This window comes from Agelaius tricolor, unplaced genomic scaffold (genome assembly GCF_023055355.1).
Source record: "Agelaius tricolor isolate 1412-34295 unplaced genomic scaffold, bAgeTri1.0.p SCAF_5, whole genome shotgun sequence".
NCBI classification, from domain to species: Eukaryota; Metazoa; Chordata; class Aves; order Passeriformes; family Icteridae; genus Agelaius; species Agelaius tricolor.
In genome coordinates, this window is record NW_027269265.1 from 36,705,143 (window position 1) to 36,731,673 (window position 26,531).

Consider the following 26,531-nt stretch of genomic DNA (forward strand, 5'->3'; position numbering starts at 1 on the left):
TTTTCATTCTTTTACTCATGTCTAGCAGTATTTAAAGTTGTCCTGAATTCCAAGGGAGCTTGTTGACCCCTTAGTTAGCAATTTTTGGTTTTTCACTTTTTAGCTGAGTTTCTGTGTTGGAACGTAGCATCTGCTTCCTAGCCTAGAGCAGTCGTGTGCTGGGACGTGACTGCAGTCTTTGGGAGCAGCTGTGTGAGAAGCCAGCTCCCACAGCCTTGTGTGGGCTGTGGCACTGGCATTGCAGGAGAGATGGCAGCGCATGAGCTGTGGGTGAGGAGCAGAGCTGCTGTGTTTGCAGGCTGCAGCAGCGTGGCCTCTCCCTCAGTAGCATGTTCGGTCAGGTATGTTGGATGTCCTTATACGGATCTTTGCCTCTTCTGAAACCTGATCTTGCTCCCAAAGACGTGTTGGCTCCCTGACTTGGAAAAACTTGGGAAAGCTTCGGTGAGCTAGCTTGCTAGAATGCTTGAAACCAGAAATCCTGCGGGTTGTTACCTTTAATTATGTAGTCAGGGAAGACAATTCAAATTTATACTCCTTCTTTCAAAAACAGACCATGCCAGCTGTTCTGAAGGCTTGGTGAGCTGGAGGGAGAAATGATCTGACATCTGCAAGAGTTTTTCAAGAAGCTGCTTGTAATAAGAAAAAGTAAATGTCTGACACGAGTGTTTTAAGAGTTCTTGTTCCTAATTAGTTCTGTATAGATTTGCTTGTTTATTTGTGAGAAGTAGCTGTTGGAATTGTAGCATATATCTGTAGCATATACCGTACAGAAAACTGGAAACATAGTAAAGAAGATGATGTTGACCAGCTTTTTGTTAGGATGACAAGATGTCCCTGTTAGGAACTCCAAAGGAGGTAAGTAGAGAGTGAGTAAGAGATCACATGCCCTGGTAGAGAAATGCCAGAGGCTTGATAGGCACAGACTGAGTCAGGATCATAAGACCTAGGGAAGGTTATGTTTATCTTATTCTGCAGATGTAGGGTGTGTGAGTTTGTGGGCTTTATTTATCTCGTGTTCACTGTATATGGCATTTTATGTTGTATGCTACATTGTAAAGTCTGAAGAGGGTAATGCTTCACAAATCATTTGCTCTCTGGACTACAAACATGGAAGGCATTATTAGCCAGTGTTACTGAAACATTTCCTTTCACTAATTGGTGCCATGTCCCTTTTCCTTTTGTGGGATCCTTGGTTAAAAAAGACAGCTATATGCCTGAGCCATAGCACCTTTGGAAATCTGGAGTTTTGCTGTCTGTGAGGAGGGATCTGACTTAGCACAGTTTTGTGCTTTAGCACAAAATGTTCATTCCTGAGGAGGAAAGAAGTTGGATGCAACAATGCCATGCTTGTTCTCCCATTCCTGTGCTTTGATCTTCCAGCACAGAGCATCCTCAGTCCCTGTTTTCTAAAAGTGGTCTTTGTTGGTAAAGATGCTTGGAGAATTTAGTACCATGTGCTTTTTGAGTTCAGTATAGTTAGTTTAGTTTCTAGGTCAGTGATTGTGAACGTTGCACCTCTCCATGACAAACATAAATGCAACCGTGGCCAGTTCTGGAAGGGGCAGACTAACAAGAAAGATTTCCTCCTGGAGACTGATATTCACTGGCCGAGTTAATAGGATAAGTTCATTAAAGCAAAACTTATGACCTCAAAAAAATAGACATGTGCTTGCAAGATATGTCTCGCTGCTCTCATCTGGTTATGCAGGTCAATTTTTGCCGTTGCATCCCGGGTGACTTTCCTATTTTCTGTGGTTTGTGGTAGCCAACAGCAACCGGACACCTCCTGTAGTGACCTTTTGGGAAGACGAGAGTTTCCTACAGCCTGTCCAATTTCGGGCTGTATGAAGATGCATAAGGCTTATGTCAGGGTCCCCTCGATGCCGTGCCGACCCGCGTTTCCCGTTCGCGCCCGAGCCCCCGGGGCGGGCTGTTTGATGCCGGCGCTGAGCCCAGTTTTTGGGGCTGGGACAGGGCGCCGTTCCTGGTGGAACGCCCCCGGACCGTGCCAGCACCCTTGAGGAGTCCGCGGGGCGCCGGAGGCACAATCTGGGCGGGCTGAGCGCGGCGGGCGGGACGGTGCCGGGACAAGCGGGGCGGTGCCGGCGCGGGCGGAGACGCGGTGCGGAAGCGGCGCCGGGCGGGCGCTGCCGGAAGGGGCGGGAGCCGCGGGGGCGCTTCCGTCGGGGCCGCTCCCGCCGGTGCCGCCTGTGCCTGGGCCGGGCGGCAGCCGGGGCCGGAGGAGCCGTCGCCATGCACGACGCCTTCGAGCATGTGCCGATCCTGGAGAAGCTGCCGCTGCAGATCGACTGCCTGGCGGCCTGGGGTGAGCCGGAGGGGCCGCGCCGCAGCCCGAGCCGCTCCGCTCCTCCGTCCCGGCAGCGTTCGTGCGGCTGCCGCACCATGCCCTGCCCTGCCCTACCCTGCCCTGTCCTGCCCTGTCCCGCCCCGTCCCGCCCCGGGCCGGGGGTGGCAGCGCCCGGCCCGGCCGGCGGCACTCTTAGTGGCCGCGGCCCTGCCGCCCCCCGGACCGAGCCGGCCGTGCCGGGGCGCCGGAGCCTCTCCCCAGTCCCGGCGGTGCCGAGCTCCGCTCCCGGGAGCGGCGGCGGTCGCGGGCCCCGCTGCCTTGCCCTGCCCGCCCGGCCGCAGCCCGGCTTTGGGGAGGCTGCCTGGACTCCCGGGGCTGTAACCTTGGGCCGCCTACTTTATTGCTAAAAAAGCATTCCTTGTGTTGTGACTTAAACTTGATTTGGAGGGCCGGTGGTGCATTGAAGTCTTAGATTTCGAATACGTTTGCACGTGTTAGTGATATATAATTGTGGGTTTTATTTTTGGGCATACTTGAGAGTCAAGATTTTGGTCAGGTGACTGCACCAGCTGTCCTAATGTTTAGGCTTGATAAGGCTTTTCAAAGCTGTGACCAGGTGCCATCGGATGTAAAATCAGCACCATCATGCAAAGTCGACAATTTAAAAACCTCCACACTCTATGGAATTGTGACCCTGATTAGTTGTTTTAAGAATTACATCCTGAATGATAATACTCCTGTTATTCATGGAGGTTTATGATGGAGTTATGTACTGGAGAGGATGTGAAGGTAGTTTATTCCTGCATTACAGCTTTTCTATTTTTCTCTCTTTGAATGTGTTTATTTTGCTGAACTAGGAAAAAAAACCCTAAATATATAGACTTATAGTAGTATGGTTTTGTAAGAAAGATGTGTAATTCTGTCTCTACAATATTTCTACCAAGTAGTAGAAGAAAGGCCTTGCAGGAAATAAGATTTTATTAAAATGCAAATTCGTTTGTTGATGAGGAAGTAGTAGATGTAGAAGGAAATATCCATGTATGCTGCTTTCCTGTATGATATTCAGTGAGGAAGAAATTCAGTCATATTTCATGAGCCTGTAAAGATTTTATGCTTTTTGTATGGTATAAGTGCTGCAAAGAGGATGAGTCTGAAACTGTGCCTTAGAGTTTGTATAAAAAGGCCCTCCTTTATGAATCTTGAATGATTCTTGGTTGTCCGACCAAAGCAAAGCTAAGCTTAGATTGTCCAACCTAAGCAAAGCTGCCACACTCTCCTTCCAAACATAGAGGAGAGGCATTTTAAAATCCTGACTTAAAAAACTTAACAATCAAACCCACGTAAACTTGTTTTTCTTTCTGACAGTACTTCCCATTATGTAACACAGTTCCTCTCTGAGAGGTAATATAATGTCTGAAGAATAGTTTATTGCCTCTTTTGATGGCACACAAGATGCAATGAGTTGCTTCTTTATGTCTGTATGACATAAAGAAGCATCCAGCGGGATGTGATGGCCAGGCTGTTTATGCTGTTTTACTGCCTGCTCTTTGGCTATCCTCTCCTGAGAGTTAAAGCTACTTCTGTGCACTCCCACTGGAGAGATGATAGGAGACCTGTGTAGTCACTACAGAAAATTTTTTTTGGTGTTTGAAGCAAGTTTCCAATTGTTCTGATAAATGTAACATAGCCCCATAATAGGCACTGTGAAGAAAATTAACTCTACCCCAGCAAAAACCAGCACAGTTGTGAAGGGTAAATTTTGTTGAACTAATTACTCTTTTTCTCCTGTCTTTGTAGAGGAATGGCTTCTTGTTGGTACAAAACAAGGGCATCTTCTGCTTTACAGGATCAAGAAAGATGTAGGTAAGTTGATTTTAAGAATGGCCCAAAAAAGTTGATTGTTATTTTTATTTCCTGCACTTTTAGAGCTGTAGTGATTTTAACATAAGTTAAAATTGCTGATTTTTTTCCTATATAGAATTCCATGTATGTAAAGTATGTTTTAGCTCAGGTTTCTTTGTGTTTAAATATATAGTAAGCAACTTTAATTTTCATTAATACAGTGTACAAATATGTGTAAAAGCAATGCAGTGTACGAGTTGCCAGACTTTTGATGTGTGTTATCTTTAATGACTGGATTAGTGAGAGAGCAAATACATTCACTGGGTCCATGAAATTCATGGATGGGGAAGAGGGATAAATACTAACTTGTTTTGCCAGGTATTTACCCTTTCCCTTCCTCTTTGGGAGTCCTAAGTGCTCATACTCTGTTCTAGGAATGCCACAAATAGAACTATTCTATTTTTGCTTTAGTTAAAATTGATTTTCTCTAAAGATGTTTGTATTTCACATTACCTGCTATTATGTAGGATCTGATGTTTTTGAATGCAGTAGTATTTTGTAGCATGACACAGGAAAGTAAACACCAAATGTAAGTTTCCAAGTTCATCAGCTCTTGGAAGGATATTTGTAGCTACTTGGATTCTAGAGACTGAATTCAGCTTGATTTTTCTGAAACTTGTAGGTTGTCTGTCCAATTGGAATATGCTAGTCTTGAGTTGCTAGTGTCTTATCTCACATGGTAAATTTCTCCCCCTTTTTTGCATCAATGGCAGGAGAGGTTATGTCATCAGAAAGTGTCTGTAAGTCTTTCTCCCTAAAACTCCTTTAAAACCCTTGTGGTGTAGTGTTTATTCCTTGTCTATTTTGCAGTGATGTGCATCCTAGCAATTTAAGTTACTGATACTTGAGTAGTGTGGATAAAATCTTTCTGTATATTTTTGTATCTCTGGGTTTCAAATTACTTAAATATAATGCTTGCAATGTAAAACTTGGGCAAGGCAGAAATGTAACTACTGCTGAGGCCCTCAGCTGGGTACAAGAAGTGTAATTTACATTTTCACCTGACTGTGTAGAAGACCCTGTGATGCATTTAAATGCAGATGTGTTTAAGTGTCATTCTTCCAGTGTTAAGTGGCCAAGTTTGCTTTCATAATTATTTGTAATTTACTTAGTGTAAGACACACAGAGTCATGAGCAGCTTCAGTTTACATACCCTCTTCAATCTTTCTGATAGGTTGCAACAGGTTTGAAGTGACACTAGAGAAATCCAACAAGAACTTCTCAAAGAAGATTCAACAGGTAGGAAATACCATCTTCTTGATGTGGGAACAGTTTTCAGCCAATAAATGAAATATCAAATGTACATGTGCAATCTCTGCTGTGCTTAACAAAAAAATTTCCCAAAGCTAAAGATTTTCTTAGAGGTGTAACAGCCAGATGTTTTTGCCCACTCTTCTCATAACAGAATAGGCTTGGTTTGATTGCTAAAGCAGGAATGGAACTTGCAGGTTTATTTTGGGCTTTTGTTAGCAATAGGTCTTCAATTGTTCTATGAATATTTGTAGAGATGATGGTAATACATCAACAGACTGTAATGTATTACTTGACTCTCAGATGACATTCTATAGGAATGTGAATGTAATTCCACTTACTTGAAATGTAGAAATAAAATAACTACCAGTCTTGCTGCCATTTTCTTTTTTTTTTTTTTTTTGAGAATTTCATCTCAATGATTATATTGATTCCAGGAAAAACATCTTAAAGATTATGGATCCTCTCTCAGGATGCAACACTCTGTGTATGCTTTAGAAGTATTTTTGTACTAGTAACATAACAATGTTAAAACTTTTTCAATCAGCTTAGGTTGCAAATGCCAGCTTGTGAAAAGTTACACTGAAAACCTTTTTCAGTGTAATTGAAAAGAGTTGCAATAGCTGAAGGAAGCTTGCTCATGGAAAAATGCCCTTCTTATTATTTTGAGATTTTCTTAGACTATCTATAATCAATCCTTATTGAGAGTTTTAGTTTATGAATGGAGTCACTAACAGCATTCTCCCTTTCAGATCCATGTTGTTTCTCAATTTAAAATTTTGGTCAGTCTATTAGGTAAGTGAAGAAAAGTGTTTTATATTTAATTTTATATTTAATGAGTTCTTCTAGATGCAGTTACTTGTCTGAATGTGGCACTCTTTCCATACACCAGCATAGTAGTCTGGTTGCTGAGAAGTCATTGTGTAGAGCTAAGCTTTGCATTTTGCAGAGGAAGCATTAAGCAGCATAGATTGAGAAGCAGCTTTTCCAGCTGGGAGAGCAAAGCATTAATGCTGATTTGTGATTAGGAATGAAGAAGTAGGTGCATGCTCTAAAGTGTCTGTGTAAAATACAGTTTGTGTTGGCCCCTGTAGGTACATGTATATGCATGCATGTGAATCTGTGTGCACTGTAGGATAGGCACTGAAACTTCTGACTAAATTTGCTGGATGTATCAAACTTATCACTGATGTCTTGCACCAAATTCACTTTATATTCAGATGTGGTCTTCTTGTGTCTTGTGGAAGATTTAAGTTTGCTTGGCTCTGGCTTTCTTTAACTTTGGATCTTCTAGTGTGTTTTTTTGCTTATATTACTACTCACTTCTTTATGATCTCCAAGTCCCAAGTCTTCCAGCTCCAGTATTTGTAGATTTCTGCTGCTTGCATCCTTGTACATGCAAAAACAGTACCCTACATTTTCAGCTGTTCATTTTCCACTAATTTCAGGAGCCAGTTTAGAATGATCTTTGTCATGCAATTTTCCATTCTTGAGCTTGCTCTGTTCTGGCCTGCTTGCTGTCCCTTCCACTCTGCCTTCCCCTGCTTGGTTAGCCGTACCTTCCTGTAGTTTTACCAATGCTGCTGTTAGTCTTCTTTGCTGCATTTATTGTATTTGTATGTGTCTTAGCATTTTTCAGCTTTTGGGAAAACACTTCTTTTCCTTTCTTGCAGCTCTTAGTTTCACAAGTTCTTTTTTATATGAACATAAAATACGGTAACTTGCTTGAATTAGCAACACCTCTACATGTATTAAAATATTAAATAATAATTGGAGTTTTGTTTGAAACAGAAAATAACATTTACGTCCATGACCTGTTGACATTTCAACAAATCACCACAATTTCAAAGGCAAAAGGTGCATCTCTCTTCACTTGTGATCTCCAGGTAAGGGGAGGAATACAGCTGCACAGATGTCTTTACTGTTTGTAATTAAGATTCATCTTTCATGTTGCTGTATGGATTAGGTTTGTTATTTTGTGTTAGATGAAAATTTCTTGGGTACTAGTGCTTTTTAAAATTAGTACCTACTGCATTTGCTTAAGGCAATAGTTTTAAATTATTTTTCTTACTCCGCTTCACAAGGTATTTTCCTGTGCATGTTGTGATTGCAGCTTTTGATACAGAAATTTTGATACAAGACTTCAAAGCATTTTTGTCCAATGCTAACTTTGACTCTTCTTTTTTGAAAGGTCCCCTTAATATAAAAGCCATTTCCTTTCCTTGCATTGCCAGTGCACTAGCTCATTGTGGTTTCCTTCTGCAAGCAATTCTATATGGGTTTTTTAAAATTTTTTGTTTCTCTTTATTGGCTCAAGGACTCCTAGAGCAGTTGTGGTAGATTGAAGCCCTAAAATGGTTCTGTAGGGTGTAGCAGTCCTCTGTTCATTTGCTCTGGTTCATTGAGTGAGCAATTTCTAGTCAAGTGAGTTTCTTAGCCTGCCCATATCATTCAGACATCTTTTTCATAATCAGAAGAGATGGTTTAGTGCCCTTTATAATTTTTTGCATTTTTGCCCCATGGGAGCTTAATGTTAAATATTTTCTAGGAAGTGCTTAGGGTTTTCTAGACATGAAAATGAATGTCTTTCAAAGCACCTTTACGTCTGGTCATTGCAAAGTGGCTTGTTGTTTGTATGTCCAGGCACTTAGCTTTCCTAGTGTTTCTTGTCAAGAAACGTTTCCAACAGGTTAGAATATTAGATTATTAATGGTTTTATCTGTTAGTATAACACATTCTTTGTGTTCCATATCCTCATCTCTCCTATACTGCATAGAGTTCCAGCTATTTATCCTAGTTTCAGGGTTGAACTGATAGCTCTCTACTTATCCTCTGTTTGTATGTGTGTGTATGCCTTTTGTGCTCTCTTAGTTTTTTTGGATTTCCTTGATGTCACAGTCCCTGTCAAAGTTAGTTTTTAAGTATCCTGCCACCTCCCCTGCCTCCTTCCTCCCTCTCCCATACTTCCTTTTTTGGGGAGTTCTCTTCTGTTATGGATGAACAAGGCTGCTCTTCAGTGGACAGCTTTTCTTCTAGCAGAGGCGTCTTTTGGTCTTGTCTTACCTTACTTGGCTCCCTGTGAGTGCCTGTGAGTTAGGTCTGTCTGTTTTCACAGCAATCAGATACAGGGGAGGAGGTGCTGAGGATGTGTGTGGCAGTCCGTAAGAAGCTCCAGCTTTATTTCTGGAAGGACAGGGAGTTCCATGAGCTCCAGGTGAGTTGTGTTCTTTCTGTAGCCAGCATGTCTCAGCAGGGAGGGTCATTGCTCTTCACTGCTTGCCATGATACTCGTGCCATTGCTGACTTTCAGAACATTGATTTTTGGCTCTGCAGAAATTTAACAATGGAGCAGCAGAGAAGTGAAAACACATGTTTGAAATCAATGCCAATTAATGGCATTTATAGTTTCATAAGTTAAAGTGAGGGCTGTGTGCTGTATTTTAATGTTCTGGTTGTAGTACACTTTTAATTACTTGAAAGTCAAGTGAAATATATGAGCATGCATACCTTGCAAAAACATAGAAGTAGGTGCACTTCTACTCTAAGTATGTCACTTCTACTCTAAGTATATCACTAAGTCAGAAGATAGTTTCTGACAAGTGTAGAGAGCTGCAGTTGTGAATACTGGAATAAGAAAAAATAACTAATTGAAATGGGTAGAGCCTTTTCAGCTACAATACTCTACTAGAAAATTTTATACTAAAAAATGATCATTTAACTCAGAGCACACCTCTTTACTGTATATGAGTCTAGCCTTTTTGCTGAATATTGCCATTCCTTGAGCAGTAGATGCTGGGCACAGGTGGTGGGGAATATGGTGTCAACAAGAGAGCAGCCTGTTACACTCTGTGTTGCCAGATTTGACTTTTGCTTTTCATAACAACCAATTTAACTTGTTTTCCTCAGGGGGACTTCAGTGTACCTGATGTACCCAAGTCTATGGCATGGTGTGAAAACTCCATCTGTGTAGGCTTCAAGAGGGACTATTACCTGATACGGGTGAGACGGGGCTGTGTAACAGTGTTTTAAGAAGATTTGGGTAGCAGCAGACACTATGGAGGCTGCTCCTGTGCTCAGGAATTTATCTTACAGATTTATGGAAAACAGCATCTGGTACTTCTGCTGTTTGTGGCTTTGGAAAGGGCAGTTTAAGCCTGTCCTTTTAAATGGATATTTGTCAGGAAGTCATTTTCTGTTTGTTGCTGTTGAGACCAGTGTTTGCAGCTCTTGCAGAAAAAAGGAATTGGGGAAGATACATTTTGTTTTGGCAACAGTCTGTGTAAGCTCAGTTTGCATTTTATTTTATGTATTAAGAAATGAGATTAGCTCTAAAAGGACAAAGAGGCCAAGAATAACTCATCTGGCATACAGCGAAGCTTACCCATTCTTTCATTTTTCATTCTCTAGCTGAACTGTAATTGTTTGAAAGCCTCTGAACTTACTGTTAATTTACTATTACAGTTTCCACTTAGACTTCATTTACAGCTATAGTTCATTCTTTTTTCTGCCTTTATAATTGGCTTCTGCTGATATTACAGGAAAATAGGATGAAGATAAGGTGCACCATACATGTACATGTGTGCACATGGGTGGCAACAGTGATCTGTAGTCAAAAGGAAAACCATGCGTAATTTTTACAGTCACTTGAAACTGATGCTGCTCACAAAAGAAGGGGTGCTTTTCTGCAGTGCTCTCCTAGATGTTGATTCCTGCCATTCTAGTGATAGGAGTAGTTGTGTAGGTGCTCAGGGGAAAATGGCTAGGCAGGTTTCTAGGCTTTTAGTTAGTTGGTTTTTTTTATGCGGCAGTGCTCACTCATGCCAGAATAAAAGTGTTAAAACTTTTGGCCTAAGTGAAGGGTTTCGAGACTAGCTAGTTTTGCTGCTGTGGTATAATGGATTTGATAAACTGGTGCTCAGCTACTATCATCACCTCAGACATAAAAGTAATATTTTTTTATTTCAGAATGATGTATAAGCAGGATGAATTATGATATGCAGAAATTTAAAATTTGCACTTGTCCTGTTAGTGTTTATCCTGGACTGCAAAATCCCTCTAGGGGTTTTTGCTTTAGTCTTATGTAGCTTTGAAGAAAAGGTTATTGTGCAAAACACTTTTTTTCTTTTTATGTTCTTTATTATCCTAGGTGGATGGAAAAGGATCCATCAAAGAACTGTTTCCCACAGGGAAGCAGCTAGAACCATTGGTAGCTCCTGTAGCAGATGGAAAAGTTGCAGTTGGCCAAGATGATCTAACAGTTGTGCTTAATGAAGAAGGGGTCTGTACTCAGAAATGTGCCTTGAATTGGACAGATATTCCTATAGCCATGGGTGAGAAGTAGCAGTTTGTTTTTGGTTTTGTTTAAATTTAATTCTTTACTCTTGTGTATGTGATAAAATCATTATATTTGCAGTATTATGAAACCAGGTGGATTTGGAGTGTGACAGGTTCTACAGTATTTTAAGTTGTACTCGGGGGAAGGTTTTGTTTGTTTTTGCTTCTTAGCCTTCTTTGCTTGTGGTCTGTGTGCCTCTCTCATAAAATAGGTGTAGTCCATATCTTTTATACAGGGACAAGGTCTGAAATGGAAGGTAGTGTGTTAAAGCACTGTAGATCTGGGTGCCTCAGAATTTCCTTATGGTGAATGATGAGCAAAAGGCTTGGTATAGTATTCTGTGAGCAAATTGCTGTCAGTGTCAGGCACTGAGTTTTGTTTTGAGTATGTAAAAGGGGCACATTTCAGGGGGATGAAAAATTGAAGAGAAGCCTTAAGTCATAGCTTGTTTCCAGGAATGCTTGAGACCAATCAGCTGAAACGTTTCCCTTGTTTCATGAGCAGAACACCAGCCTCCCTACATCATTGCTGTCCTGCCAAGGTACGTGGAGATCCGCACCTTTGAGCCCCGGCTGCTGGTGCAGAGCATCGAGCTGCAGAGGCCGCGCTTCATCACCTCTGGAGGGTATTGATACAACTCACTGCCATTCTTGTCAGGCTGGCTGGCTGCATGTAGCATGCTGAAAAACTGGGAGAAGAGCAGCTTTTCTGACATCTCACCAGATGTGGCACTGAAGCAATCGATTGGGTTTTTATGGAGATTGGTGGAGGCCATACCTTGAGGAGGAAAGGATAGAATTGAGGGTCTTTAAGAATTTGTGACACTGGAGATAGTCTTCTTTCTGCTTTGCAGTAATGCTCCAGTTGCTCTTGCATTGATGCATGTTTCTATTATGGGATTGGGATTCTTTTAGGATAGGGTATTCCTTCTTTCTGAGCACTGAATCCTAATAATTGACATTTTTTGTCTTGTTTACAGCACAAACATTATATATGTGGCAAGTAATCACTTTGTTTGGAGGCTCATTCCAGTGTCCATAGCCACACAGATCCAGCAGCTTCTGCAGGACAAGCAGTTTGAGTTGGCTTTGCAGTTGGCAGTAAGTACTCAAAAACTTGAGTTTGCAGTGGATGCAATTGTGCACAAGTATACAAAGGGATGTTTGCCATCTGGTAAACTATAATGAGTCCAGTAATCAGTCAGTATAACCTCCCAACTGTCCACTTTGCACAAACTGGTAAACTCTAGACTTAGTTGAAACTGAAGTTTTAGTTTTGTGCTGCCATTACTCCATATTGATCTGTTGTGGTGTAGATTTTGAGAAATCATCTTGTATATGAAAGATTATCTTTTAGCTGTTTGATTGGCTACCTTCTTTTAGAATTTGAAATAATTTGGGCTACAGAGTCTGTAGACTGCTTGTAAAACAGTGTATTTTGGAGTTGTGAGTTTTGTCACATGAACTTTTTTTGCATAATATTACTCCTGAAACAATAATTTGTTAGAGATACTGATGCTGTATGTTTCATTATACTATTCAATTTACTGCATTAAAATTTTTTGGTTTCTGGAAACTCCCCTTAATTAATTGCATTTTGAACTGCTGACTTGAAAAAAAAAATTTGAAAAGGCAAATGAATGAAGAGACGTTTGCTGTGATGGAGCAGGTATAGAGGTAACCAGAAGTAGCTTTCAGACCTTGCAGGTTACCTCAGTGACACAATAAGCATAGACAGGCACCAGCAGTGTTCCCTTTGAGAGATTATCTTTTTTCTTCCTACTCTCTCCACAGGATAATGCTCCTCTTAATTCTCCAGGGTGTTTCTATCTCCTGTAAACTCTGAGAGTTTTTAATGTTTGTTAATTTCTATGCAGGAAATGAAAGATGATTCAGATAGTGAGAAGCGACAACAAATCCACCACATAAAGAACCTCTTTGCCTTCAACCTGTTCTGCCAGAAGCGCTTTGATGAATCCATGCAAGTTTTTGCAAAGCTTGGTACAGGTAAATGCTTGGGTTGGCATTGAATCACTTCAGTTAGGAGGAATGAAGTCAAGTTCACTGGCTATTTTACGTGTTTTTTTGTTTGTTTTCTGTTTTGTTTTAGTTCAAAACAGTGCTATCTTGTGCAGATCAGTCCCCTGTGAACAGCAAATAGCCTGGGCAGCTATTTAGTTATTTTTTTTGGTTGAGCTGGTGATTACTTACTTAATAACTTAATTAACTACACAATTAAGTACAACTAAATACTTAATAAACTACACTTTAAATTAAGTTAAATCAGGACTTTACCCTTTTTACAGAATATCTTTGTATTCTTGGCTATTTAAAGCATGCACAGCATGTGCCCAGACCCTTTGAAGCTGAATTCGGCAGCTGCTAAAAGCCTACTTGTAGCTTGGAATGAAAAATATGGAACATCTGTAGGTTTGGAAAATCATTGGACTCAGATGAGGACCTTTAACCCTTGGTTTAGCCGAGATGCTGAAATCAGGTAGCTGTCCTGTGCTTTTGGAAGTCACGGTAGTCTCTGATACTAGGTCATACTAGGGCTTGAAGACTGAACTGTACCATAGAATAGTGCTTAAGACTGAGATTCTTTTTACTGGTGGCAGAATTCTCATGTGCATTTAAACCTATAGTTTATTTTCATGATGCTTACATAATACTTACTTTGGAAAACTACAGTGAAAGACAAGGGCTGAGAACTCAAAGTATTTTGAGCTTGAATTAGAGGATAGTAATTTTGAATTTGCTTAAGTTATGTGAAAACAGGTGTGCATTAGTTACAGATGGTACTATTTAGTTCTTGTTTCAAAAGTGCATTAAATCTACTCTTAAAACATTGTTTGTTCCTAGAAATCCCGTCTTACTGTCAGAGAGGTTAATGCTAGGAATCTGCAAGAAGAGCAGTAAGATTGTAATAATGGCTTGTCCTCCAAGTGTGCCAAGTGCAGGTTGGAAATTCTTGTGCTTGGACTTCGAAACATGTTTTACTCTTGCTTCTTTTGTGTTGTTTTAGCTTCTTTTCTCTAATGAACAAATTTTATTTAGACTCTAGAACCTTGTGGATGTACAAGTAGACTGCAGACTGCTCTGTTAGAAAGATAAGCTTACTCTAAGTTTGCAAAAGTAATATGAATGGTTACTAATACCAGTTATTTTTTGCATAGATCCCACTCATGTGATGGGTCTGTATCCTGACCTCCTGCCCACAGATTACAGGAAACAGCTACAGTATCCCAACCCCCTGCCAGGGCTCTCTGGGGCAGAGCTGGAGAAGGCACATTTAGCTCTGATAGACTACCTAACTCAAGTGAGTGCTCCTCTACCTGGTTTTAGAGCAGGATTACTCAGTTCTAGCATGCTTTGTTAGCTTTGATGTGCTGGAAACAGTACACCTAGCCCAGCTCTGTCATGCTAGCCTTAATGGGCTGTCTTCATGGCTGGAAAATGTGGCAGCAGCCCCTGAGTGAGCAGGGGAAGTGGAACACATGAGATACCCCACAGATATGTGGAAAACATCATGTGTGATTTGGACAAAATTTCCTTATGGAGTGGTTCTGACTATGAGTCCAGGATTTTATTTCTAGTATCCTGCTGAAGAGAACTTGAGCACTTCATTTTTTTTGTTTTTGTTCAGTGATTATTATTAACGGCACTCTGTCCAGGAGATAGGTTGAGGGCATGTAGTAAAAGGTAGAAGGGGAATTAATGGGCCTTTTAAGTTCCTGCCCTCTTTGTTTTGTCTTAACTGGAACCTGAATTGTTTGGTTGCCATCCTTAGTATAGTAAAAGGAAGCTTGTGCCTAAAGGAGGATAGATTTTATGCCTAGTAGTGCAAAATCTAAATTGTTTTCCAAATGTTTCCTGACTTCTCTAAAATGTCTGCTCAGGTTAACAGGATTTCCTTCTGACAATTTTCTCAAGACTCTGGACATTTTTCAAAATTATAAATATGCAAAAAAATAGATACACCTGAATATGGTTGTAAAGTTCGTGATTAATAGTTAGCGACAATAAAATTCTTTGGGAAACAGTTGATTAAAAGAAGTTATTAAATTGGCTTAATTTAGTCTTTGTAGATGGTGGGTTATATCTGCTGAGGTGAGCTGTAGAAATCCATCTTTTCCTGTTAAAATTTCATTTGTTGTCCTGCAGAAAAGGAGTCAGCTAGTGAAGAAGCTAAATGATTCTGATCATCAGTCCAGTACCTCACCCCTCATGGAAGGAACACCCACGATCAAATCCAAAAAGAAGCTGCTACAAATCATTGATACCACCCTCTTAAAGTGTTACTTGCATGTGAGTTTCTGTCTGACCTAGAGGCTTTGCCGTGGGAGCTCTGATGGAATTTCAGACTGAAACATTTAAGGAGGAGGATAAGGAGCTACTGCAGAAAGGCTCACACAACTGTCTTTCTTTGATCTAAAAATAATGTGTAAAATCTGAGCATTAACTAGTTTCCTCTCTGGTCAGGAAGCAGTTTCAGGGAATGAGGCAGATGTCTGTCCCTGGTTGCTGCCTCTGTCAGAAGAAAGTGGCTGTGGCTGTGTATTTTGAAGGTCTAATGAATGCTTTTATTGCCTTATACTGGTAAACAGAGGAAAGTAGGATCTTGGCTGTTTTGATGTTTTTCAAAGCCTGACCTCTGTTGTTGAAGGGGAGTAGCTTTGGTGTGTTGTTTTCTTTCTGTCTTCAAAATTATAGAAATTAACATGGACCTTACTGTAAGGTATTAAACTGTCATTTCTTGTTTTTCTTACGCTGTGAGGCTGCCTTCATCCCCTGCCCCCACTTCCAGCTTGTTTTGTACTGTACACTTAGAAGGTACACTTCCAGTGAAGTTTAAGTGCTCCCTATTCTCTTGCAGACAAATGTAGCACTGGTGGCACCACTGCTACGTCTGGAGAACAATCACTGCCATATTGAGGAGAGTGAGCATGTACTAAAGAAGGCACACAAGTATAGTGAGCTGATAATACTGTATGAGAAAAAAGGTCTGCATGAGAAAGGTAATTTTCAAGTTGGGGGAGGAGAAGGAGTAGAAGCATGTGTTCTTTGTGTTGTGTTTTGACTTCACTAAGTAGGCAGTATTCTGAAGAGGCTGTTTAATTGCTATCTTGTGATTAAATTTTTGTTCCTGTTACAATTTGGTCTCTTTGTTTTGTCTTCAATAGCATAACAGGGAAAATGCACTTTTTTGTGCTTCATGTTGGAGCTAGCAGTTACAAAGGAATTGACTTCTTTTCATTTGAAAGCATTACAGGTACTGGTGGATCAGTCAAAGAAAGCCAACTCCCCTTTGAAGGGTCATGAGAGGACAGTGCAATATTTGCAGCATTTGGGTGAGTGTGAAGAAGAGCAGTGTTTTTGTGAGTTTTTATTTTTGTTTGGCTTAGTGGTTATTCTACTGTTTGGCAGCTTTCTGGAGGCTTATCAAGCTGAAAGGGTATCCTTGTTATCTTGTTTGGTTTCTTGCATAATGCAACCTTCAAGTATTAGCTCAAGGGATTCAAGTTTCATTGAAACTTAAATATCTTTGGTAAACATTCCTTATTTCTGATTAAAATATCCACTGGGAGAAAATATAATTTGAATTTTCTTCCAGTGATGAAGAGTGAAGTAGAAAATAATTCTGAGTGAAGTAGAAAATGCTCTTAATCTACTCTTTTCTGTCAGTTTCTGGGGATTAAATGCAATATTCTAGGTAGTTCTCAAGTAATTACAAATTCCTCCAGGCTTGTAGCTATGATCTTTTAAATCAAGTGTGTATTACTGATGGGTATTTAATACTAGCCTTGTGTCATAGAGTAAGCACTTGTTTATTGCATCAAAGCAAATATTAGCTGTGTGATTGACCATCAACAATATGCTTTGTCATTGTGCAGGAGAATTATTTATTTACTGGGGTGGTAGATAGTTTTCTGTGTTGCATTATTCTTTTATCTTTTAAAAAAGGTTCTGCAGAACCTTTTCCTATTGTAGCTCATGTTTAAATTAAGGATTTCTTACTGAGGAAGTTGAGAAATCCCCTTCCTGTGGCCTGTGGGAATCCCCATGCAGATGAATGTTATGTGCTGAGGGAGCCAGTTGTTCTGTGGGGCAGTTTGGTGTTTTCCTTTTAGTATACTGATCAATAAGCTTTGGTAGTTATTTAATGAGCTGCTTCTCTCCTCCTGACGTTCTCACTGTTTTGAGTAGGTTTTAACTTCATGTTTGATTTGCTTGCGATTTCAGCAAAGACACCTTGATCAGTGTTTTGGCAGGGGGCTATTCTAATTAATGTCACATTTCTTTATAAGGAGTTAGTTTTCATGTAAAACAGAGTCTTACTTCCATTTCTTGTCCTGTCTTTAAAATTTTCTCTGTGAGGCCAGTATGCCCTGTAAATTCAGAAAGTTAATAGAGTTCAGCAAAATTCAGGCCAACAAATTTATTGCCATTTGCCAAGTCACACTTTTGTTACTGAAACTTTTAGATTGGCTCTTCTGGGAGCTATTTCATTGTTTTACTTTACAGTGCACATCCTCTGCATTTTTTAAATTTATTTTTTGAATTCTGCTAATATGAAGATGCTGCTTGCTTTAAATATTGTGGGATGGAGAAAAGCAAACAATGACTGCCTTTTTATAGGGTTGCTTTAAGTTTCTGTTTCTTGTGTAGTGTTGTCATATTGTGTTATGTTGTTCAGGCAGCAAATGCCTCAGTGATTCTGAGCAGGAGGGTGAGGGGAAAGTCTTGTTTCCTAACGTGTTTTATTAGTATTGTGAACCAAATTGTCCAAACTATAGTATTCTTTTTAAAGGGGCAAGTCCTACATTTTGCTAAAAGCTGAGAAGCTGTTACTTGTCATGTAGTTTCTATGCCAGTTACTTCAGCACTATGATGCTTTACTACTTGTTATAAAGTATTTGACCATTTGCTGTAGAAGTCATTAGACTGACAGGCTGGAAACGGACTGAAGGAAGTTAGACAAGTGAAAAGTTCACTGCCTCTGTACCCTAATTAAAACAAGTTGAAAGGGAAGACTTTTGGAATGTGATTAAGGCAACAGATCTTGGTTTTGGGCTGAATTCTTTACATTTGGTGACACTTAGTATTTGAGTTAATTTTTGTTTTGGTTTGAAATCATGTTTGTGAAGCAATGAAATTGTAGCTTTGGGATGAGTGATTTGCTTGACTTGAGCAACAACTGGATTCTTCATGTAAATGAAGCTTTGCTGGCTCTGAAAGCATCTGCTTGTGTTGTGAATAGATAGAGAGTTAGAATTTTAACAATGAGCACTGCTGCTTTTTGTATTCCAGGCACAGAGAACTTGCACTTGGTATTTTCCTACTCTGTCTGGGTGCTAAGAGATTTTCCTGAAGATGGACTGAAGGTTAGTGTGATTGAAAGAGGTTCCTTGTTGTTGACCTTCTTAGTGCAGTATATGGAATTGGGATAACTCATTGTAAGAATCTCATTAATGCTAAACCAAATTAAATATATAATTTTTGTTTTCTGGCTTCAGTGCTCATGTTAGCAGTAGATAAAACAGGTCAGTCTTTCACTTTTTCTTATGCTTTTCCATTCTCGGAAGACCTTATAATAAATAGCTAGGATATTGATAGAACATGTTATTGATGCCACACTTTTGCACAAGAGCCTAATTGAGTATTTAAATGTCAGGTGTTGATTTGCCTATAAAATTGGCTCCCTGTATTTGGGAGGTGTTGGGCTCTGTAAGAAAAGAGTTCACTCGGGCAGAAGTGGGGATGTTTGATAGTCTTTTCAGATGTGAAGTAAGTTCTCAGTGCCTGAATAAGCTGCTCAGATCTTTTTTTGTACTTCTTGTTTACTCTTTGGACATGTGATGATATGCTGGGCTTCAGTGCCTCAAGAGAAAAATATACTGTGGCACTTAAGAAAAGAAAATCACCAATTGGAATAAAATTTTATTTAACAGATATTTACAGAAGACCTCCCTGAAGTGGAAGCTTTGCCACGAGACAAAGTGCTCAGTTTCTTGATAGAAAATTTTAAAAGCTTGACTATTCCTTACCTGGTAAGAACTCAATCTCTACTACTGCATTTTACCTCCAGTAAAACAAAATATTACCTGTAAGACCTTAGTTCTTCAGGAGCTGGAGCCTGTTGAGCAAAGAAAACATAATTAAAATACATGAAATCCTGAGGTCAAGCTTTGTAAAGGCAAGCATGGAACTGTTCCTTATAAAGAATTACATCCCAGAGGAAGTGTCTACAGCTGAGCCTTAACATGTATTTACAGGAGCACATCATTCATGTCTGGGAAGAAACTGGTGCGGACTTCCACAACTGTCTCATCCAGCTGTACTGTGAGAAAGTGCAGGGCTTAATGAAAGAATATCTCAGTTCTTTCCCTGCAGGTATGTCTAGCCTTTTCTGGTGGGAGGACCAGGAGTATGGGAGAGCAAAGGGGAGCCTTCATATTCCATGTTGTAATCCTTCCCTGTTGAGATCCAGCATAAGATACCTTAGTGATGGAGGGAACTGGAAAACATGTGGGTTTGTAGGACAGTCTAGTTTGTTGCCTCTCAAGAGGCCTTTTAAGGGACCAAGCAACACTTTGTTCATAATTAAGTCGAATGGCAGCTACTGCTCCCTGACTTCTGCATGTTAAGGGTAGGGAAGGGTTTTGAATAACTTGAGTATTGGTTTAACCAGCCACGTGATGTGTTTTTAGGAGCTGAAGTTAGTTTGGCAGGTACATGACAGCCCCAACCCATGTAACAGTTCTATCATCATTTATTCCTCTTCATAATGATTTGTGTGTCTTCTAGTACAGACTAGTGTATAGTGTAGTGAGTTAGTTGTAATAATTTAGCTAATGTTGTTTTCTTTCATATAGATAGAGCTCCAGTGCCTGCTGGGGAGGAAGGAGGAGACTTGGGGGATTACCGGAAGAAGCTGCTGCTTTTTCTGGAGAAGTCCAGCTGCTATGAACCTAGTCGACTTATCAGTGACTTCCCCTTTGATGGTGAGTTCTGTTTCTGTAGGTTAACTAAACCCTAGCTTATTGCTTACAGCAAAACTTCCTCACTTATCATAGAGTCATGGAAACTAGAAATAGAGACGATGACTCTATCTGTAGTTGTAGGCCACTGGTGTGTATCCTAACTCTGTTTTTGCTGGCACAACTGAGTTTACCAGTTTCTGCAGGATTCCTCTAACTGTTGACCTAAGACCTTGTGGCATCTCCCAGCTATTTAGCTGAACTTTGTGATTACCCTGAGTTGCTCAATAGATCTGAAGGTAGTTGTTTCTTAAGGTGACTTAAGAATTCAGAAAAGATTTCTGAGACTAGTGTGAAATGTAGACTTAGAGTGTCAGTATAACTCATACTGTAGCCTGAGCACAGATTAATACTTCCTTCTGTTAGTCTGGGCACTAATTTTGTAATTTCTCTGTATAGCTATTGATTTAATCCTTCATGGTATCACTAGGTCTCCTAGAAGAACGTGCTCTGCTCTTGGGTCGAATGGGGAAGCATGAGCAAGCTCTGTTTATTTATGTTCATATTTTGAAGGACACCAACATGGCTGAAAAGTAAGGATTCCTTTCTTTTATAGTTTTTGCATTTTTGCAAGACTTATTTTGCTGACTGCTCTGTGGATAGGATGTGTAGTGAAATGTTGCTATATGTGGAGCCATGAACATTGTAAGTCTTCACGATCTTCTGTGTTTTCACATTTTATTGGCCTTGAACCTCTTCTGGGTGTCTGTTTATTACAGATGCTGCTTGCTGGCCCCTTGAGGTTTGCCTTTTCGTGCTCTCATTGTGCTTTAGAGCAATATGACCATCATCAATGAGTTAATACTTTTTTAACTGTCCTTAGTCTGTGATCTTGTGTGTTGTTTTGCTTCCTTTCTGTTTGGAGAGATGTTCGCTAGCCTACATTAAAAAGAACTCTTGTTATTGAAGATACAGCATTTTTTTATGTGTTTTGTGTCAGGGAATCTCCTGAGTGAATCAGAAGTACTCAGGTAAAAATAGAATTACCCAACACTGGCAGGTGTATCTGAACACAGGGACCTGTTCCCCATAGCTGCTTGTGATTCAGATAGACTAATTAGATATATATACACATAGATTTTTATGCTGTGATGTGTTGATTGGGGATATCTTTTCCCTCTTTTTTCTTACACAGCTAAATTCTATTTGGCTTCTGCATTAAGGCTTTTTAAGTTGATTGGAAGTGGGAGACTTGCACAAAACTTTGCTTCTCTCAGCATTGTGATGCAGAGTGAACTGTGTAATACTGATGTGCAGTTTGATGAATTGATCTGAATCAATTCATCAAACTGCACATCAGTTAAGTGTACAGTCGCTTAACTTGGATGACTTCAGTAGTAATTAAATGTTAATTTCTGTAAACTAATTATTTGGGTCCTGTAACTGTTTCTGTATTTCTCTTAATTCTTCTCTGTTGATTCTTCTAGCTACTGCCATAAACATTATGACAGAAACAAAGATGGCAACAAAGATGTAAGTAGCTTCTTGTTCAGTAAGGAAGTAGAAGGCTATATATATACACCTTGTTCAGGACTTGAAAGTTCTTGCTCTGTATAGACTTCTTCAGGGTTTGTGTAGTGTATAGGAACCTGTGTATAATCTCTTGGAATTTAGGAACTCCTAGATCATCGTGGGGTGTTTTTTTGTTGAGAATGTTACTGTATCATTGGATTTGAGCCTACATTAAGAGCTGTTTAAATGAGCAGTGCACAATTTTGGATGGCAGGGGTATAACTTAGTACCATTGCTGGGTTTTACCAGCACTGTCAGCTGTGGATAGGTGCAACAATTTCCCTTGTGTGTGCTGCAGGTGTATCTGTCCCTGCTGCGCATGTATCTCTCCCCACCCAGTGTTCATTGCCTGGGACCCATCAAGATGGAGGTGCTGGAGCCTCAAGCCAATCTGCAGGCTGCTCTGCAGGTTTTGGAACTGCACCACAGCAAACTGGATACCACTAAGGTAAGTCAGATCTGTAAGTACTCTGTGCTGTTGTCAGGAAGCTACAGAAGGTACTGGAGTAGGCGAGTGAATGGAATGTGTCAATCTAAATGTGTCAATTTCTATTCTGTTTTGGTCTCTATTTCTCCTTAACTTTTTCTAACTTTGTTCCAGGCAATAAACCTACTCCCAGCAAATACACAGATCAGTGAGATTCGCATCTTCTTAGAGAAAGTACTTGAAGAAAATGCTCAGAAGAAAAGATTTAATCAAGTGCTCAAGAACCTTCTCCATGCAGAGTTTCTGAGGGTAAGCATCCACCACCTGTTATTGATTGGTATTGCAATTACATAATAGGATGGAGGAAATGTTACTTCTTTGCCCCAGGAAAATACCCATTGCACATACAAAAGATGGCAACAAAGATGAACATATTTTAAAATATGTTCAAAATGAAATTTACTGTTTCTTATAGGGGATGGGTGTCCTGTAGACAGTGCTGTAATGCACCCGAAATTAAATGGGAATTATGTAGCTTGAACATCCTTTTTGCAGGAGATGGTGTGTACATTCATTTTAGTTTGGATGAGGTGTTTGTCTTTGCTTACTGTGCTGAGGTGTGCACTGCAGAATCATCTCAGACAGCTTGGACTGGGGAAAGCAGTTCAATTGTACATCTTAACACTCCTTTAGTGGTTGAATGCCTTAGGCTGTGGACCAAGGTAAAAGTAAAACCCTGTGATTCATATAGTGTGGGTTTTGGGTGTTCAGTACCACCTGCTCTGCTCCACAGAACAGCTTCTTTTGTGCTGCACAAGTTGGTAATGTAGATACAGCCACTGACAGTTAAATGTTGTGATGCTTTGCAGTTTCATCAGACCAAGGCGTGGCATTGCTTTTTGAGCAGCTTGGGGTTTTTGTCCTTCTTTAGGTCCAGGAGGAGCGGATCTTGCATCAGCAAGTAAAGTGCATAATTACAGAGGAGAAGGTGTGCACTGTTTGTAAAAAGAAGATAGGTAACAGGTGAGAGAGCTGGGTAAACTGAATCAAATATTAATCTGGTACACTTTAACTAAGAATGTTGGAAAACTGGATGTATGTATAGCCAGAGAGAACAGCAGTATGAGGGAGCTGTTTGAAGAGTATTTGAATTACAAATTACATTTATTAGCTGAATGGTTAGGAATACTTTAAAGCTTTGGTCAGTGAATTTGCTGCAAGAGTTTAATCCGCCTTGCAACAAAGGAGTATAAAACCCTTTCAGAAACTCCCAAGAGTTCTTATTTCATAACTCTGGAAGGCATGAAATTGGTCCTCATACTGAATTTTGAAAACTTTGTAAGGACACTGCCTTTCTAAGAACCTACTTCTTGACTAGAATTGGGGAGGATGATATAAAGAATTTTAAGCTGAAATACACGTGTAGTTTTCTATATCTGATGGCTTCATGGCTTCCTGACTGATTTATGTTTTGTAGCAATTTATGTTTTGTACATTCATTAGGATGTTTAAAAGTAGAACTAATTTGCTTGATTATTTGGATGCCAGTGACCCTGAGATGAGCTCAGTTAGTTAGAGCATGGTGCTGATAACACCAGGGTTGTGAGTTCAATCACTGTACTGACCACTTATTTAAGAGTTGGACTCTTATCCTTGTGGGTCCCTTCCAACTCAGAATATTCTGTAAATCTGTGAACTTTTCTTCTACCGTTCCTAGTAGCTAATATAGAATGCAAATTTTATTTGCACTTCTTTGTTTTTTTTTTCTTTCAAGTGGAGGGAAATGCTACATGATTCAGTCATTATTTTCTTCTTGATGGGAGCCCTTCTGAGATATGAGTAGCATTAACAATGATAGGGAAAGGTTCTTTTCCCAAAACATTTTTTAATACACAGTCTAAATATTGCTACACATACTAAATTTTTTCTTCTTAATATTCAGCATGTAGCTTCAGCATTAAAATTTGCATATGCAATATTGTTTTGATAGTATAGAATTTTTCTGGTACTGTTAAGTTCAGCAAGATTTTGAAGCTTGTCCCTCAGTCTTTAACTTGCTGCCAGTGACTTCCAAGTAAAATGTGCCTGCAGAAATGAAAATAGATTTTAAAAACCTCCAAGCAAACCTCTTAGAATATCCATAGAATTCTTTTCTCTATTTTCTCTTTAATATGTTCAGGCTATAGTTTAAAAAAGTGTCACTATCATGTGTCTCTCTCTAATTCTGCCCAAGTTGGATGCTCTTGTTTGAATATGGAAAACAATGTTTGTCTTGACAGCTGATGCTTGTGTTTTATTCTCTTTACAGTGCATTTGCTCGATACCCTAACGCAATAGTTGTGCATTATTTCTGCTCCAAAGAAGTCAACACACTGGACACCTGACCTTGTCATGGTCAATAATCCCAACATTTATACAAAATTCAGTACTGATGACTAAAGAAGTTGATGTGTCTGAGCGTTTTGAGGCTTGTTGCTAGGTTCTCTTACACTGGGTAGAAATCATTTGTATCTGTGGACTGACTGTACCTACCCAGCAATGTTGATTTACTAGAAAATTACTTTACCCATGTTGTTACAGTGGTGGCAACTACACTGAACCTCTCAGTCCTCAGATGAAGAATAGAAACTGATTTTTGTAGTGACTTTTGTAACACGCTCCAGCCTTGCAAATGAACCGTTAGACAACTGTTGGACGTTCACCACAAATCAAGTCTTACAATAAAATGTACTTTCTTAGGGTGGCAATGTTGTGATTTGGCCTTGTATGTAAGTATTTATTCAAAAAAAGAAAATTCCCTGAAAGTCTTTGCAGCCATATCAGCATTGCATGGAGATCACCAGATGTTTGTCATAGAGGAGGCTTCTGTGTCTGTTTCCAGACTTAGGAAGTGCAACTTTTATCTCAGCAACAGAAATGATTTAAGTGCTGGCCAAAGGACTCTCTGTTGATATTCGGTGGTTTTGCCTGACCTTCTGGTAAGTTGTTTCACAGGAGGTAATCAGAGAAATGCTAGGTACCACTAAGAAGCTTTTTTTCCTTTTTGTTTTAGTTTGAGAACTATAAATTGAATTAACTTGTGTGTTGTTTGCACTGACTCTGTTCACTCTTAATGTGAGTGGAAGCTCAGAGACTGTTGGAAGAAGTTCACATCTGCACTCAAAGGAAAAAACAAAGAACATCCTGTAAAGCAATTTCTGGAAGGAGTGAACTCTAGTTACTGCTTGAGCTTCTGGACTATGCTTGAGACTTATGTATATAAATTCTTTAGTCTCTGGTTCACTTTCCAACACTGAAGTAAAATCCAGACTGTTTCAACATCTGTGTATTTGAAATGCTCTAGAACTGCATTCTGTTCAGGCCGGTACTGTTCTTAAAATTATCTTGGGCCAGAAGTCTTAACACAAGAACTAAATTGTACCATACTCACTCTAGACTGTAATATTTTTGTCTAACTTATTTTTTCAGAAACTTTAATCAGTTGCAGATTGGTATGAGGGACAAAATGTTTGTTGCAGAAAGAATCTGTGGAGTGGTAATGAAAAGGCAGCAGTAGCAAATAACCCAGTGGAGGGACTGTTTGACTCCCAACATCCTGGTCTAGCAATACTTATAAATAAATCATTATTAAGTGGTATGGAGCATGACATGTAACTACCAGATATCACATCTTAAAGATCAAGCTGATGAAGAAATCTGGTCTGCCTAAAGTGTAGTTGAACCTCAGTTAACATCATAGGTTTACTTAAATCGTGTGAGGTTTTTTTTTAGCAACAGATCTGCTGTAGGCTGAAAAGAGTCCTAATTCACTTTCATTTGCCAGTGTTAAGAGTTTCCCTTGATAACTGTTTTTTCCTTGTTCATATGTGTTTGTATTTATTGTTTATACATTCTTCTGGATTTCTTGGTCCAGTGTTTTGCTTGGATGTCTTGGGCAGTATTGCTACTGAATACTTTCTGCAGAGGCTGGATAGAGGGAATCTGTGGTGTTAATGTTTTTAAACTTGTATTTCTTCTGTTTGAAGAAGAGAGCCTAAAAATACTTACACTAGATTTGCACATGCTGTATAGATCTTTATATACTAGTTCAGGTACGGAGGGAAGATGGTTTGGGAGAGTTGTGTTTACAGGTCATAGAGAATGAAGAAAGGGCATTTAAAAAGACCTTGCATTCTTTGTATACAGATATAACAATGCTACTCTGATTTTTACTTATCTTATGTTTAGTCTGGTAGTATGATTTTTATTTGCCTTCATTATCTGTTACCAGGATCTTCATTGTACTCTTACTTACAAGACTAAAGTTGTGCCTCTGTTCATCTCCACTGCATACCTTTTACAGAGATGTGGTTTGTGCTGTACTTTTTTTTTTTTTTGTTGGTTCATACAATGTGCTTTGGGTTTCCTAACCATACAGCAGGTTTATCTAAAGCAATAGGTTGTAATAAATATCGTGAACCAGTGTGTGTTTCAGTCATTGTGCAGTTAAACTTCTCTGGGCTGATGTAGATTTTATTTTTATTTGTATATTAGACCTCACTTTCTCCTGGAAGTCAGACCCAGTGCAGTATCTCAGTATTCCCCTTGCATGTAAATCAAGTGTGGCAATTCTCAATGTAGGTTTTTAAATCTACAAGTTTATACATGCTTGTGAATGTTCTCAAAATCCTACTAAAACCCCTTTTGAATTCTCTTTTTGAATAATGTTTTTGCAAGTCTTACACCATTATACCATTAAATATGTACTTACTAG

General features: G+C 39.6%; 1 protein-coding gene across 5 annotated transcripts; it reads left to right on the forward strand.

The window, feature by feature from the left end:
• Positions 1-322: 322 nt before the first annotated feature.
• VPS39 (VPS39 subunit of HOPS complex) lies at positions 323-26,240 on the forward strand. Of its 5 annotated transcripts, none has more exons than XM_071427305.1 (26): positions 323-341; positions 4,109-4,174; positions 4,927-4,953; positions 5,388-5,452; positions 6,217-6,259; positions 7,256-7,350; positions 8,580-8,678; positions 9,371-9,463; positions 10,611-10,794; positions 11,304-11,424; positions 11,779-11,899; positions 12,676-12,805; positions 13,975-14,117; positions 14,963-15,106; positions 15,675-15,816; positions 16,063-16,149; positions 18,110-18,183; positions 18,751-18,849; positions 19,075-19,192; positions 19,675-19,803; positions 20,270-20,372; positions 21,267-21,312; positions 21,650-21,799; positions 21,953-22,087; positions 22,710-22,801; positions 24,087-26,240. In XM_071427305.1, the coding sequence occupies exons 3-26, from the start codon at positions 4,935-4,937 to the stop codon at positions 24,160-24,162; spliced, it is 2,508 nt and encodes an 835-aa protein (XP_071283406.1). In that variant the 5' UTR covers positions 323-341; positions 4,109-4,174; positions 4,927-4,934; the 3' UTR covers positions 24,163-26,240. The 5 variants fall into 5 exon arrangements, with proteins under 5 accessions (XP_071283406.1, XP_071283402.1, XP_071283404.1 ...); XM_071427301.1 differs by lacking the exon at positions 323-341 and adding an exon at positions 2,154-2,329; XM_071427302.1 differs by lacking the exon at positions 323-341 and adding an exon at positions 2,510-3,100.
• Positions 26,241-26,531: the final 291 nt, after the last annotated feature.